Here is a 14,327-nt window from a genome sequence, read left to right as displayed (position 1 = left end):
TGATGGGGCCCATTTAAAGTCCATTCAGTGGTGCTGCAGGGCTAAGGCTCCATGGAGCTCCCAAAGAGATCGGCATGTCCTGACTTCTCGAGGCCCTTAGGTGCAAGAGCAGCCAGGGAAGCTCTGAGCACTGCCCCCACCCCGAGTGCCATCTCCACAGATCCCGTTTGTCAGGATTCATGACCTGGGGGAGCTGCAAGGGCAGCACTTGCAGGCACAAGCAGAGTGCACTATGCAAAGCTGCATGACCATGCCTCCTAAGAGCCGGACATGCTGGATTCTTCCAGGAGCAGGGTGGAGCCAAGGCAAGCAGGGAGCCTGACTTAGCCCCACTGCGCCATTGACTGGGAGCCTCGTGAGGTAAGTCATGGCCCGACCCCATCCTATACTCAGTCAGAACCCCGTCCTCCACTATAATCCCCTTCCAGAGCCCTTTCCTGCTCTCCAAACACCTTGTCCTCATCCCAGAGCCCCCTCCTGAACCCCAAGCCCCTTGTCCCCAGCACACATCTTTAGTTGGAGTTCTCATCTTCTCCCGTACCCCAATCCTCTGCTCCAGCCTGGAGTGAGGGTAGGGGAGAATGTAAAAGGGATGGAGGAAGAGATGAGGGGACTGGATTTAGTGGGGTCAGGGCTACAGATGGAAGGGGACAGGTTGGGGGTGGGGCCTCCATTCATAGTGGGGCAGCAGGTAGGGCAGGGATGTTTGGTATTATAATGGCTATAACACTTCAGACAAGAAATGTGTTAATTATTCATGTCAGGCCGGGCCTCAGCTACACTTACTGTGAAGTTACTTTAAGTGTCCATTAGATGTCAATACATTACAATACAGTGCTACCGGCAGCCTGATGAAAGTGCCCTGGTTTCCTATCAGAGGAGAGATAAATGGCTCTGGGATCTATGAATACAGGCTATGGCTGGCATGTCTGTGGTGGCTATGTAATCTGTGCACACAAAAATGCTGACCCTATTTGTGAGTCTTTGGTAAATGACAACTTTTGACTTCTGCCCTGGAGGTCCAGTCTCTCTGAAGAGCTGGAATTTGAATGGGCACATTCTGCCTATAGCACGAGTTTATGCAGTGTTGATCTGCTGCTACAGGGAAAACAATTTCTTCAGAAAAAAATCATTGAAATAAGCAAATTACACTCCATAATATAGTCTTATTTGTGGTATCTGAAGAAGTCTGGAGCCTACATTTGTTTGCTTTGTATATGCAATAGGCATTTTCACAGAATCTTATAAGATGTTGGCCTGTGCAATTTCCATACAGAGAACTGGACAGTATACAGGATCTGTCTGGTATTTGGCATAAATAATGCACAATAAGCAACTTTTAAACTGATACGCAAGCATTTAATTGCTTTGAGGCTCTCATACTCCCAAACGTACGCCACTAATTAAAAACTAAAGGACCAAAAATTCAGATTTGGAGTCATTCCAATCTGTGAAGTCATTTATATTATTTTTTAAAGGACCCATATTTAAGAACTTATAAAATAAAGAAGAATTTCTCAATTACAATGTATGTATTGTTTGTATTGCAGATGAGGGCCCTATTGTACTGAGCACTGTCCAAAGACATAGCAATAGACTGAGAAGTTTAAAATTTAAATAGACAAGATGAAATGGGAGAAAGGAATTATTAATATCCCTATTTTACATGTGTGAATTTAGGCTCAGTGAGATTAAACAACTTTCTCTAATTCATAGGAAATCTGGGCAAGTGAGGAATCAGAAACCAAATATATTTAACCACAGCCCAAGACCTTGAACAGAACACTTCATGTCTTCAAAAATGAAAGCCCAAGTAAGCCTATTGTTTAGAATGATGGTTTTACTGGGTCTTCTGGCTGGTTTTTGTTCATGTGTATTTGAAATAAGTGGTTTGTATGCTTTGAAAAGAAAAATAAACCATGTAAACACATTTGAATGTAATGCTATAAAATCTGTCGGAATAGTTACTTGTTGACCATCATGAAAAGAAAGACAAAAGACAGAATTTAGCAAAATCCACACTCTGCAGCGATTACTACACTCAGTACTCAAGCCAGTGGACTCGTGGTCATGCTACTGTGTTAAAAATAGCACTATTTGGATTGGATCCTTGGGTTTCCAAGGAGGTTGGATCTTAGGGCCCAGGCTCCAAACTGAATGTTTGTAGGCCTGGGATGAGAGCCCCCTGCACCAAATCAGTTGACCAAAGCTTTGAGACCCACTGCTGTGGATTTATTTTTTGTTTGTGTTTTGTTTTCCACAGTGTAGATGACAAAAGACTTTCTGGCACGGGAGAGCCTAGCAACATTGCTCATGCACAGTGTAAGCTTTCGAATCATATAAAAGGCTTCTTTCCTGAGGTACTAATTAGAATTTAATTCAATAGCAGTGAAGTAGTTAAAGCCAAAACTTAATAAATAATAAAGAAAAGGGTCAGTGCCATCTGTCAGTCTCAAAGGCCACATGTATTATCAGTTATTCAGAAAACAGATTGTGACATCTGTTCCTTGTATTACAGACTTTTCCCAGAAGCATTTCCAGTAATTGAGACAATATAAAAATGACTAAATTCTAAGTTTGGACTCACCAGAAATTGGATTCCTCATCCCTGCTCTTTCCTATAAGGTAGAACAAATTCAAATGGCTTATTAACCATAGTAATTGTCCTGGTCTAGAGTACTGTATAGCTGCAATTAAGAATACACATATACATTAGCTAAAGAAGTTAAATTTTCTTTAACATTCAGTCAAAATATTTATACTGCACTAAAGGCATATTCTGTCTCCAAGGCCACCCAGGGAATGGGAGGATATTTGCCCCAGGTTCTCCATTTGAGAGGGCATGACTAGGTCACAGGGCTTCTCACTGGAATTTGTCCCTGGCAACTAGTCACAAGAGAGGGGCAACCAGGTCAAACCTAAGTGGTGCTGAAATCCTGCATGTCTGGTCACAATACCCACAGCAGGGATGGAGCTAAGCTACTACTGTGGAATGAGCGTTGTGTGGATTCACACTCTAGGCTCTGTCTTTCTCTGTCTTTCTCATGCCTAACGTAGTGAATACAAGCAGAGAGAGGGTAAGTTTAGAAGATAGGATACACAAAGAACAAGTTAAAAATCACTTAGGAAAGTTAGATGTCAGCAAGTCACCAGGTCCTGATGAAATGCATCCCAGGATACTCAAGGAGCTGATAGAGGAGGTATCTGAGCCTTTCGCTATGATCTTTGAAAAATCATGGCAGACAGGGGAGATTCCAGAAGACTGGAAAAGGGCAAATATTGTGCCCATCTATAAAAAGGGGAATAAGAACAACCCAGGAAACTACAGACCGGTCAGTTTAACGTCTGTCCCAGGAAAGATAATGGAGCAGGTAATTAAGGAAATCATATGCAAACACTTGGAAGGTAATAAAGTGATAGGGAATAGCCAGCATGGGGTTGTGAAGAACAAGTCATGCCAAACTAATCTGATAGCTTTCTTTGATAAGATAACGAGCCTTGTGGATAAGGGAGAAGCGGTGGATGTCATATACCTAGACTTTAGTAAGGCATTTGATACGGTCTCGCATGATATTCTTATTGATAAACTAGGCAAATATAACTTAGATAGGGCCACGATAAGGTGGGTGCATAATTGGCTGGATAACCGTAGTCAGAGAGTTGTTGTTAATGGTTCTAAATCCTGCTGGAAAGGGATAACAAGTGGAGTTCCTCAAGGGTCTGTTTTGGGACCCGTACTGTTCAATATCTTCATCAATGATGTAGATATTGGGATAGAGAGTACGCTTATTAAGTTTGCAGATGATACCAAACTGGGTGGGGTTGCGACTTCTTTGGAGGATAGGGACATAATTCAAAATGACCTTAGCAAGTTAGAGAAATGGTCAGAGGTAAGCAGGATGAGGTTTAATAAAGAGAAATGCAAAGTGCTCCACTTAGGAAGGAACAATCAGTTCCATACATACAAGATGGAAAGCGACTGTCTAGGAAGGAGCATGGCGGAAAGGGATCTAGGGGTCATAGTGGACCACAAGTTGAATATGAGTCAACAGTGTGATGCTGTTGCAAAAAAAGCAAATATGATTCTAGGTTGTATCAACAGGTGTGTTGTAAGCAAAACTCGTGAAGTCATTCTGCCGCTCTACTCTGCACTAGTTAGGCCTCAGCTGGAGTACTGTGTCCAGTTCTGGGCGCCACATTTTAAGAAAGATGTGGAGAAATTGGAAAGGGTACAGAGAAGAGCGACAAGAATGATTAAAGGTTTAGAGAACATGACCTATGAAGCCAGGCTTCATGAACTGGGCTTGTTTAGTTTGGAAAAAAGAAGATTAAGGGGGACATGATAGCGGTTTTCAAATATCTAAAAGGGTGTCACAAGGAGGAAGGCGAAAATTTGTTCCTCTTGGTTTCTGAGGACAGGACAAGGAGTAATGGGCTTAAAGTGCAGCAGGGGAGGTTTAGATTGGACATTAGGAAAAAATTCCTAACTGTCAGGGTGGTCAAATATTGGAATAAATTGCCAAGGGAGGTGGTGGAATCTCCCTCTCTGGAGATATTTAAGAACAGGTTGGATAGACATCTGTCAGGGATGGTGTAGACGGAGCTTGATCCTGCCTTGAGGGCGGGGAGCTGGACTCGATGACCTCTCGAGGTCCCTTCCAGTCCTATTATTCTATGATTCTATGATTCTATGATTCTCTTCGTGCTAGTCTTTCTGGAAAAGATTGGGGCTTCCTATGTCTACACTGCCAGCTTTTTTTGGTAGAAGTTATGCAAATCGTGTTCTCATTTGCATATCTTCTGCAGTTCCTTTTTGCAGAAGAGGTTTTGCTGATAAAAGCCCCGTGTAAATGGGGCCATTTGTTGGAAAAAAAACCTTTTTCGCAAGATCCTGTAATCCTCATTTTTTAAGGAATAAGGGATCTTGAGAAAAAGGGTTTTCTTTGAAGAAATGGCCCTGTGTACATGGGGCTTTTTATTGGCAAAGCCTCTTCCGCAAAAAGGATCGGCAGAAGATAGGCAAGTGAGAGCGCAATCTGCATATCTTCTGCCGAAAAAACCCAGCAGTGCAGACATATCCCCAGTTTCAGATTTTTCCCCAGACTCATCAAAACATGTTTAGGCCCTGTCTACTTTCTACTTTTGTGAGAATCATGCCCTTCCTTGGGGAAGTGTGTGTGTGTGTGTGGAGGGAGGATGTTATTGAAAACAGATTAAAAAGCAACTTGTAGAAAAAATGTTCATAGGCCAAGCAGTAAGATGAGCCCTGAGTGAGAAAGTTTTGAAGAACAATGATCATTCACACCCTGTGAGATTACACATGACATGAAAATACCAAAATATGTGGAAGAATCTCATTTGTATAGCACTTGAAAGAACGTGTGTTTCGGTGTCAAGTAAAGAAGTTGCAAAAGAAAGTACAGGTTTACTATGTTACAGAATGACTAATGCAAATCTATAATATAAAAAAATTGAGGAGATGAATCAGCTCCAGCATGAACTTTTCCCATATTTTAGTCTCAAACTGTAAACTATTTTTTTGTGAGTCTCTAACTACTTCATTTTGGAGATGCCCTGAAGTACAAAATAGCATTGAGAAGTAGTTTTCTAGGGACATTAGCCAATGAGAGTGGAGTCAACAGAACTGTTTTCTTATTACGGGACTGATTCATTTAACAACAGCTACACAGCTGTCACTAGAATATAATCCAAAAACAAGTGTGATTGAATCATAGAATACTAGGACTAAAAGGGATCTCGAGAGGTCATCAAGTCCAGTCCCCTGCCCTCATGGCAGGACCCAGCACTGTCTAGACCATCTCTGATAGACATTTATCTGACCCACTCTTAAATATCTCCAGAGATGGAGATTCCACAACCTCCCTAGGCAATTTATTCCAGTGTTTCACCACCCTGACAATTAGGAAGTTTTTCCTAATGTCCAACCTAAAAAGGCTGTAGGTTGCGTAAGGAGAAAATACCCCAGCCTGACTCAGTGTATGTCTATGCAGCTGTGGGGAGTGTGTGATTATTAGTTTAGGTAGACAGATTCATACTATCACAGTTCAACTGATGGGAATTCAGGCTAATCAGCCATGTTCAAGTTTACCTAATCCCCTGCGTCTGAACTTGGGTGACTGGTCCGAGTTGTTACCAAAACAATAGTGTTCACCCTCATATTTTTAGTGCACTGACTCAAGCTAAGCTTCTGAGAGTCTCTTAGTCCTCTCTCAGGGAATCTCACCTCCCAGCTTCAGTGTAGACATACATTGCCAACATTTCAATGTGGCTTTCTGAGAACAGTTCTCAACTAACATAAAATCACATGAAGCTGCTGGTACGAGTAATCTAATAAAGTTAGGTTTACCATGTTAGTGTCACCATATCAGTGCACTAAAGATGTACATAATGGACAGATCCTATTTATGAAGATCACAAATGTTCATCTACTATAGATTTTAGATCGTGTATGTGTCTGTCTGTGAGTCCATTTGTTCAAGAATTCCTCCTGAACAGTAACAGCTACATTTGATAGGCAACTTCCTCATATCATAACTTAAAGCAAGGTCAGGGTTTGGTTGTTCCAGGACAATGGGATGGGCCTGGAATTCGATTCGTTCTCATTAACCAGAAAGGAAGGGGTCTGATAGCAGGGACAGTTATGCTCTGCATTACAGGAGCGGCCCTAGACGAATTGCCGGCAACTGGCACCCTAGGCGAAACGCGTGATCAGCACCCCTGCCTCAAAAACCCTCAACGCCCATTTATCTTGGTGCCCTAGGCGACTGCCCAGTTTGCCTATATTGACGGGCTGCCACTGCTCTTCAATAACCACCAGGGGACAGCAGCATGGGGGATACTTTTACTGCAGAGTGACAATAGGGGGCCAACCATAAGTAAGTTGCATGGCCAGCTGTGGCTGGGGCTTTGCTGTTGTAAGCCACCAGCCACAGGTAAGTTGCCCTCTTGCCCCAAAGCCACAGCTGAAACTACTCCCCCCAGCACCAGACACAGCAGGGGGACAGCCCAACAGCCAGCAATCATGTTGCCATAGCCACCCCAAGGAGAAGCAAACAGCCAGGCAATGCAGCCCCAGCCCAGCCCATGGGTAACCACCTACATGCCTGGCCTAGGCAGTTCATACCATTCCATCGTGGCCCTCCTAAGAGGAGCTGCAACCAGGGCTGCACAGCCCCAGCCAGACTTCGAGTTCCCCTGAGCCACCCCACTCCTCTGCCAGGAGCCACCCATCCCCTGTCCTGAGCGGCCCACTCTCTGCTGACTTCTACACCCACACCTTCTGCCCTGAGCCCCTCCTCACCAAACCCCGACTCCTGCACTCACACCCCCTGCCTTGAACCACCCACATTCCCAAGATCCTGCCCTGATTCTTGCACCCTCAACACTCCAGCCCCCTGCCCAGAAGGACCTGAGGAACCCCAGGTAAGTTTTCTAGTAGTGTATAAACTAACTTAGGGTGTGTCTAGACTACAGGGTTTTGTCGACAAAAGTGGACTTTTGTTGACAAAACTAAACCTGTGTCTACACTACCGCTGAGTTCTGTCGACATAACGTTGACAGAACTCAGCAATTTTGTCGACGCTGGTATACCTCATTTTACGAGGCATAACGCCTTCTGTCGACAGAGTTCTGTCGACAGAAAGCGTTATTGCATCTAAACTGTCCTTTGCGTCTACACTAAGCAGCTTGTTTTGTTGACAGAACTGAATGTAGTCTAGACGCTCTTTGTCGACAGAAGCTTTGTCAACAGTATCTGTCGACAAAACTTCTGTTGACAAAAGCCTGTAGTCTAGACGTACCCCTACAGAGATGATACACTACAATAAGGTTGAATATTCTAAGTGGAAGGTTGGTTTGTGTGCACATCTGTGTGACTGCAGTAGGGAAGGTGGTAGATGAACTTTAAAAGGAACATTTTGCACTTTGGCTGCTTTGTAACTCACTTACAGCAGGGTTAGAAAGAGGAGACCACTGAGCATATTTTGAAGGAGTGGTGGTGGACGGAGCTTGAAGAGCCATTACAGGAACTTGTATGTAAGAGGGAGGCAGAAAAAATGCAACCAGCCTAATTGAAAACTCACTAGTGAAATCAAATATTGCCTGCCTTAACTGTTAACGTGAAGTGTGAAAGTTGTATGTTAAGTTTAATAATTAAAAATAGATTCTTCTGTTAATAATTAAGACTGTGGGAGTGTTACATAGAAGCAAGGTTAAATGAAGAAAAACATTGTTGAATAGATGAAATTATTATAATCCAACATTACCACAAGATCATTACCGCAAGTTATTAATGGATTCTTAACAATTAGACAAAAGGTTCGAGTACAGCATCTTATGAAACCTATATTAAGAAGCCTCATTTCACAGGGAGCAGAAAAGAGCTGAACAGAAGAGACTGCTGCTCTGAAGCATCTGTCTTTATCCTTTGCAGCTGCACATCAAACAGATTGCCAATCCCGTGGAGAGTTGGTTTATTCCCTGTGACTATTCCAAGACACACATGCACTGCTCTCTGTAAATGCACTTGAGAATTAAAATGCATTTGAGATATCAGTTGCTAAAAGACTTCAGGACTCATTTCAGAGACATTATAAAAGATCTGTGTGCGTGTGCTGGCATACACACATATTTCTAAACACTTGCTCTATAGCTGCACTAGATACACACTGTATCATATATGGAGTGTGTAAGCTTGTGTGTCTGTGTACTATCAGTACTGGTTTATAAAGTTGCTCTGGATGAAAGCTGGAAGTATGTAGGTAAGTATAGCAGTCAGTGTGCTCCAGAATATAGTGGTGTTTATGTGACCATCACTTATTTGCACTGTAGTGTCCAGGAAGGGGATTTCTTATGTGCACTGATCTGGGATGAGTAGGATGGTAGGGTGGAAATTGTTGAAATCCCAGTGGAACTCTTGAAGGGCATCATCCCTGTGAGCCCATATGCTGATGATGCCATCAATATAGCTCAAGAAGAGAGGGGACACTTGGAAACAAGAGTTAAAGAAGCATTGCAAATCAGCCATGAAAATGTTGGTATATTCTGGGGCCATATGGTACCATATGGTCTGTAACTCAGTGAGGGTACGTCTACACTACAGCACTAGTTCGAACTAACTTAGTTCGAATTAGTTAATTCGAACTAAGCTAATTCGAACTAACGCGTCTAGAACTAAAAACTAGTTCGAATTAGCATTTTGCTAATTCGAACTAGCAAGTCCACATTGAGTGGACTCTGAACAGGGCTTAAGGATGGCCGGAAGCAGTGCCGGCAGGGCATCAGAGGAGGACTTAGAGCGTGGAGATGCTGTCTCAGGCTAGCCGAGGGCTGTGCTTAAAGGGACCCGACCCCCACCCCGGACAGACAGGTTTAAGGGGTGCCCCGCTTGCAAAGCAGACCTGGCTTGGAGTGCCTGGAGTGCCCACACTCGGCACATCACAGCACTCGGACATCAGCCCGGCTGCACTTGCCGCAGGCTGCCATCTGGGGAGAGGGAGCAATTGGGGGGCTGCAGGAGAGCTTCTACCCCCAGAAGCCTGCAGAGCCAGCCCAGTCCTTCCCATCGGGGGCTCGTACCCCATTCCTCCCTCACCTCCTTCCACTTACCCTTTCCTAGCCCCTCTTCTTATTGATGTACAAAATAAAGATAACGTTTCTTCCAACATTGACTCTGTCTTTATTGAACAAAACTGGGGGAGACTGGGAAAAGGAGGTGGGAGAGGGGAAGAGAAAGGCTGGGAGAGGGGAGGGCAACTAACATGATCAGGGGTTGGAAACAGGTCCCAGATGAAGAGAGGCTACAGAGACTGGGACTGTTCAGCTTAGAAAAGAGGAGACGGAGGGTACGTCTACACTACAGCGCTAGTTCGAACTAACTTAGTTCGAATTAGTTAATTCGAACTAAGCTAGTTCGAACTAACGCATCTAGAACTAAAAACTAGTTCGAACTAGCGTTTTGCTAGTTCGAACTAGTAAGTCCACATTGAGTGGACTCTGAACAGGGCTTAATGATGGCCGGAAGCAGTGCCGGCAGGGCATAAAAGGAGGACTTAGAGCATGGAGATACTGTCTCAGGCTAGCCGAGGGCTGCGCTTAAAGGGTCCCGACCCCCACCCCGGACACACAGTTCTAAGGGGTGCCCCGCTTGCAAAGAAGTTCTGGCTTGGAGTGCCCTGAGTGCCCACACTGGGCACATCACACCACTCGGCCATCAGCCCGGCTGCACTTGCCGCAGGCTGCCATCTGGGGAGAGGGAGTAATTGGGGGGCTGCAGGAGAGCTTCCACCCCCAGAAGCCCGCAGAGCCAGCCCAGTCCTCCCCATCGGGGGCTCGTACCCCATTCCTCCCTCACCTCCTTCCACTTGCCCTTCCCTAGCCCCCCTTCTTCTTGATGTACAAAATAAAGATAACGTTTCTTCCAACATTGACTCTGTCTTTATTGAAAAAAACTGGGGGAGACTGGGAAAAGGAGGTGGGAGAGGGGAAGAGAAAGGCTGGGAGAGGGGAGGGCAACTAACATGATCAGGGGTTGGGAACAGGTCCCAGATGAAGAGAGGCTACAGAGACTGGGACTGTTCAGCTTAGAAAAGAGGAGACGGAGGGGGGACAGGATAGAGGTCTGTAAAAGCAGGGGTTGGGTGGAGAGGGTGCATTCAGAAAAGTTCTTCATGAGTTCCCATAAAGAAGGACTAGAGGACACCAAAGGAAAGGAATGGGTAGCAGGCTTGAAACTAGTAAGAGAAAGTTGTTCTTGACAAAGCAAATAGTTAACCTGTGGAACTCCTTGCTGCAGGAGGCTGTGAAGGCTAGAACTAGAACAGAGTTTAAAGGGAAGTGAGATCAAGTCATGGACGTTGGGTCCATGGAGTCCTATTAGCCAGAGGGTAGGAGTGGTGTCCCTGCCCAAAGTTTGTGGAAGGCTGGAGAGGGATGGCACGAGACAAATGGCTTGGTCATTGTCTTCGGTCCATCCCCTCCAGGGTCCCTAGGGTTGGCCGCTGTGGGCAGACAGGCTACTGGGCTAGATGGACCTTTGGTCTGACCCAGGACGGCCATTGTAAGCTCAGGGCTCAGTGTCGGGGGTCTCAGTGGACCCCCTTGATTTTCATGCACACCTGGTCCTGGGTGGCCAGGCTGGCAGCTCTCCTGCCCTAGACGGCCACTTTCCTGTGCCTAGTGCGGAGATCGTGGACGAGGTCCACGATGTCCGCACTAGCCCAGGAAGGTGCCCGCCTCTTGCGGTCCAGGGGAAGCTCCCGGGAGCCGCCAGCCTGGTCCCGGCAAGAGGGGGTGGGCTGGGGGGCATCGGGTGGGTGGCTCTGTGCCGTGCCAGGTGCAGGGTCTGCTAGCTGGGTGCTGGCAGGCTTGCACCTGGCACGGGCACCGTAGCCAGCCCGTGCCCCTTTAAGGGGTCCGGGGCCGGGAGGGGGGCATAGAGTTTCCCTGGTGTTGGCCAGAGTGGCCACCAGGGAAACCTGGGGAGGGCTAGCCTCCCACTAGTTCGAACTAAAGGGCTACACAGCCCTTAGTTCGAACTAGCTAGTTCGAACTAGGCGTTAGTCCTCGTAAAATGAGGTTTACCTAGTTCGAACTAAGCGCTCCGCTAGTTCGATTCAAATTCGAACTAGCGGAGCGCTAGTGTAGCGCATAGGAAAGTTAGTTCGAACTAACGTCCGTTAGTTCGAACTAACTTTCTAGTGTAGACATACCCGGAGGGGGGACAGGATAGAGGTCTCTAAAAGCAGGGTTTGGGTGGAGAGGGTGCATTCAGAAAAGTTCTTCATTAGTTCCCATAAAGAAGGACTAGAGGACACCAAAGGAAAGGAATGGGTAGCAGGCTTCAAACTAGTAAGAGAAAGTTGTTCTTCACAAAGCAAATAGTTAACCTGCGGAACTCCTTGCTGTGAAGGCTACAACTAGAACAGAGTTTAAAGGGAAGTGAGATCAAGTCATGGAGGTTGTGTCCATGGAGTAGTCTTAGCCAGGGGGTAGGAGTGGTGTCCCTGCCCAAGGTTTGTGGAAGGCTGGAGAGGGATGGCACGAGACAAATGGCTTGGTCACTGTCTTCGGTCCATCCCCTCCAGGGTTCCTAGGGTTGGCCGCTGTCGGCAGACAGGCTACTGGGCTAGATGGACCTTTGGTCTGACCCAGGATGGCCATTGTAGGCTCAGGGCTCAGGGTCGGGGGTCTCAGTGGACCCCCTTGATTTTCATGCACACCTGCTCCTTGGTGGCCAGGCTGGCAGCTCTCCTGCCCTAGACGGCCACTTTCCTGTGCCTAGTACGGAGATCGTGGACGAGGTCCACGATGTCCGCACTAGCCCAGGAAGGTGCCCGCCTCTTGCGGTCCAGGGCAAGCTCCCGGGAGCCGCCAGCCTGGTCCCGGGAAGAGGGGGTGGACTGGGGGACATCGGGTGGGTGGCTCTGTGCCGTGCCAGGTGCAGGGTCTGCTGGCTGGGTGCTGGCAGGCTTGCACCTGGCACGGGCACCGTAGTCAGCCTGTACCCCTTTAAGGGGTCCGGGGCCGGGATGGGGGCATAGAGTTTCCCTGGTGTTGGCCAGAGTGGCCACCAGGGAAACCTGGGGAGGGCTAGCCTCCCACTAGTTCGAATTAAGGGGCTACACACCCCTTAATTCGAACTAGCTAGTTCGAACTAGGCTTAATCCTCGTAAAATGAGGTTTACCTAGTTCGAACTAAGCGCTCCGCTAGTTCGATTCAAATTCGAACTAGCGGAGCGCTAGTGTAGCGGCTATGAATGTTAGTTCGAACTAACGTCCGTTAGTTCGAACTAACATTGTAGTGTAGACATACCCTAACAGACTTGAAAGTTGCCATACTTGAGTACAAAAAAAACAAAAACAAAAAAATATCTGTGAACTTTATAAAGACAGGTACAGCTCTCTGATATACTTGGACCTGTACAGCTACAACAACATTGCATACATGCTCAGCTCTGGAAGACATAACTAACTTTCTCCCCCAAATGAAATTACTTTCTTATGAACAGAGTGAAAAGGAGAGAAGGCAATGAGATAAGTGAATCTGTTCAGGAAACATTACTGACGCAGTAAAAGTCGTTAATGCTGCCAAACCTCCTCGGCCTGACAGCTTCAATCTAGAAATGCTTGACACGCCATGTTTTAACATGTACTTATCCCCTCATAATATAATTATTCTTATGCTTTCTCCAACCTCGGAAGATGCCCCTTTTACTTGAAAGCAGAAGGTCAAATGCCTTATAGAGAGTAATATGCTAACATGTCTGAAAGCCAACTAATAAATGTGAATTTGTTTGACTCACTATTGGCCTGTGGGTGAGAAAAGAGATAGCTATGGAGTCTGATATTGTATCAGAGGGTCTGTGCAATGTCAATAACAAAAAAAACTCTATCCCCATGGTGGGCAGCCTGTGGCTCACAGGCCGCATGTGGCCCATCCAGGTTCCACGTGTGGCCCATGAGACATTGTGTTTAGGGTTGCTCATGTGTAGGGCTGCCAAATTCTGCTAGTTTCCATCCAGAGATTTTTTCCTACTGGTATTGCAAAATTACTGACACACACATAAAGCAAGGCCACGTGAAGTGAGACGCGTGCTGCTTGTGAGAGCCTCATGCTATCTCTGAATCCAATCCAGGTGCTGCTCTGGTTCAATCCGCACTCCTGCACATTTTAGGTCCGCCAGTGCAGTTAGCAAAACTACCCTCTCCCAGGAGGCTGTCTTCATTACATCAGTCTTGTGGTCCACTGAGATGAAGGGCCTCTCATGCGGCCCACTCACTAGGCCTAGGTTGCCCTTCACTGTTCTATCCCATCTTATCAACTGAAGGCCCTTAAAACTCAAGATGTCTCACCCTTTGGTTCCCCTCATACACCACACACTGATGTTATGGCCCGCTCCGAAACTCTATCAGTCCTTGTACTGAGATCACCACCACAGCCCTTTCAGCTGAGCCAGGACACTGCTTTTCTCACCGGGAACCCTCACAGCCTATCTGGTAGAGAACCTTGACAGGGAGCACCCCCACTTTCCCAGCACTCTCATGGCTTCTCCATCTCCAACTGTCTGGCTCTAGATATGCCAGCTGCTTTGCTGCTCCCCTACTTTCAGCCCCATTTTAGAGCCAGCAGACAATGCCCTCTGTGTTCTTCTAAAACGTCCTCATCTTCCTGGTTTTTAGCAGTTCCCACCTGTCCTTGAGTGCACCTGTATGCTCTGGCTTACTGGAACTTCCCCTCACCAAGACCCAGGTACTGCCCCATCATCTTTATTAGCCAAATGAAGACATGTGACCTGGCATATGGGACC

At 46.5% G+C, this 14,327-nt stretch overlaps 1 protein-coding gene across 7 annotated transcripts in view; it reads right to left on the bottom strand.

The window, feature by feature from the left end:
* ANO3 (anoctamin 3) overlaps nt 1-14,327 on the bottom strand; it is a 371,038-nt gene that overhangs the window by 150,805 nt on the left and 205,906 nt on the right. The window contains exon 1 of one of the 7 annotated variants that reach the window (XM_089778596.1): nt 2,588-3,608. The exons of the other annotated variants lie outside the window; for them this stretch is intronic. Within the exon in view, the coding sequence (XP_089634722.1) occupies nt 2,588-2,606 (19 nt within the window). The 5' untranslated portion in view covers nt 2,607-3,608. Of the gene's footprint in view, nt 1-2,587; nt 3,609-14,327 lie in introns of those variants that run through there. 7 annotated transcript variants of the gene reach the window in all.

Source organism: Pelodiscus sinensis, chromosome 5 (assembly GCF_052426305.1).
Source record: "Pelodiscus sinensis isolate ZL-2025 chromosome 5, ASM5242630v1, whole genome shotgun sequence".
In the NCBI taxonomy this organism is placed as follows: domain Eukaryota; kingdom Metazoa; phylum Chordata; order Testudines; family Trionychidae; genus Pelodiscus; species Pelodiscus sinensis.
Note: the sequence above shows the minus strand (reverse complement) of the source record. Positions and strands in the feature narration are given on the sequence as shown.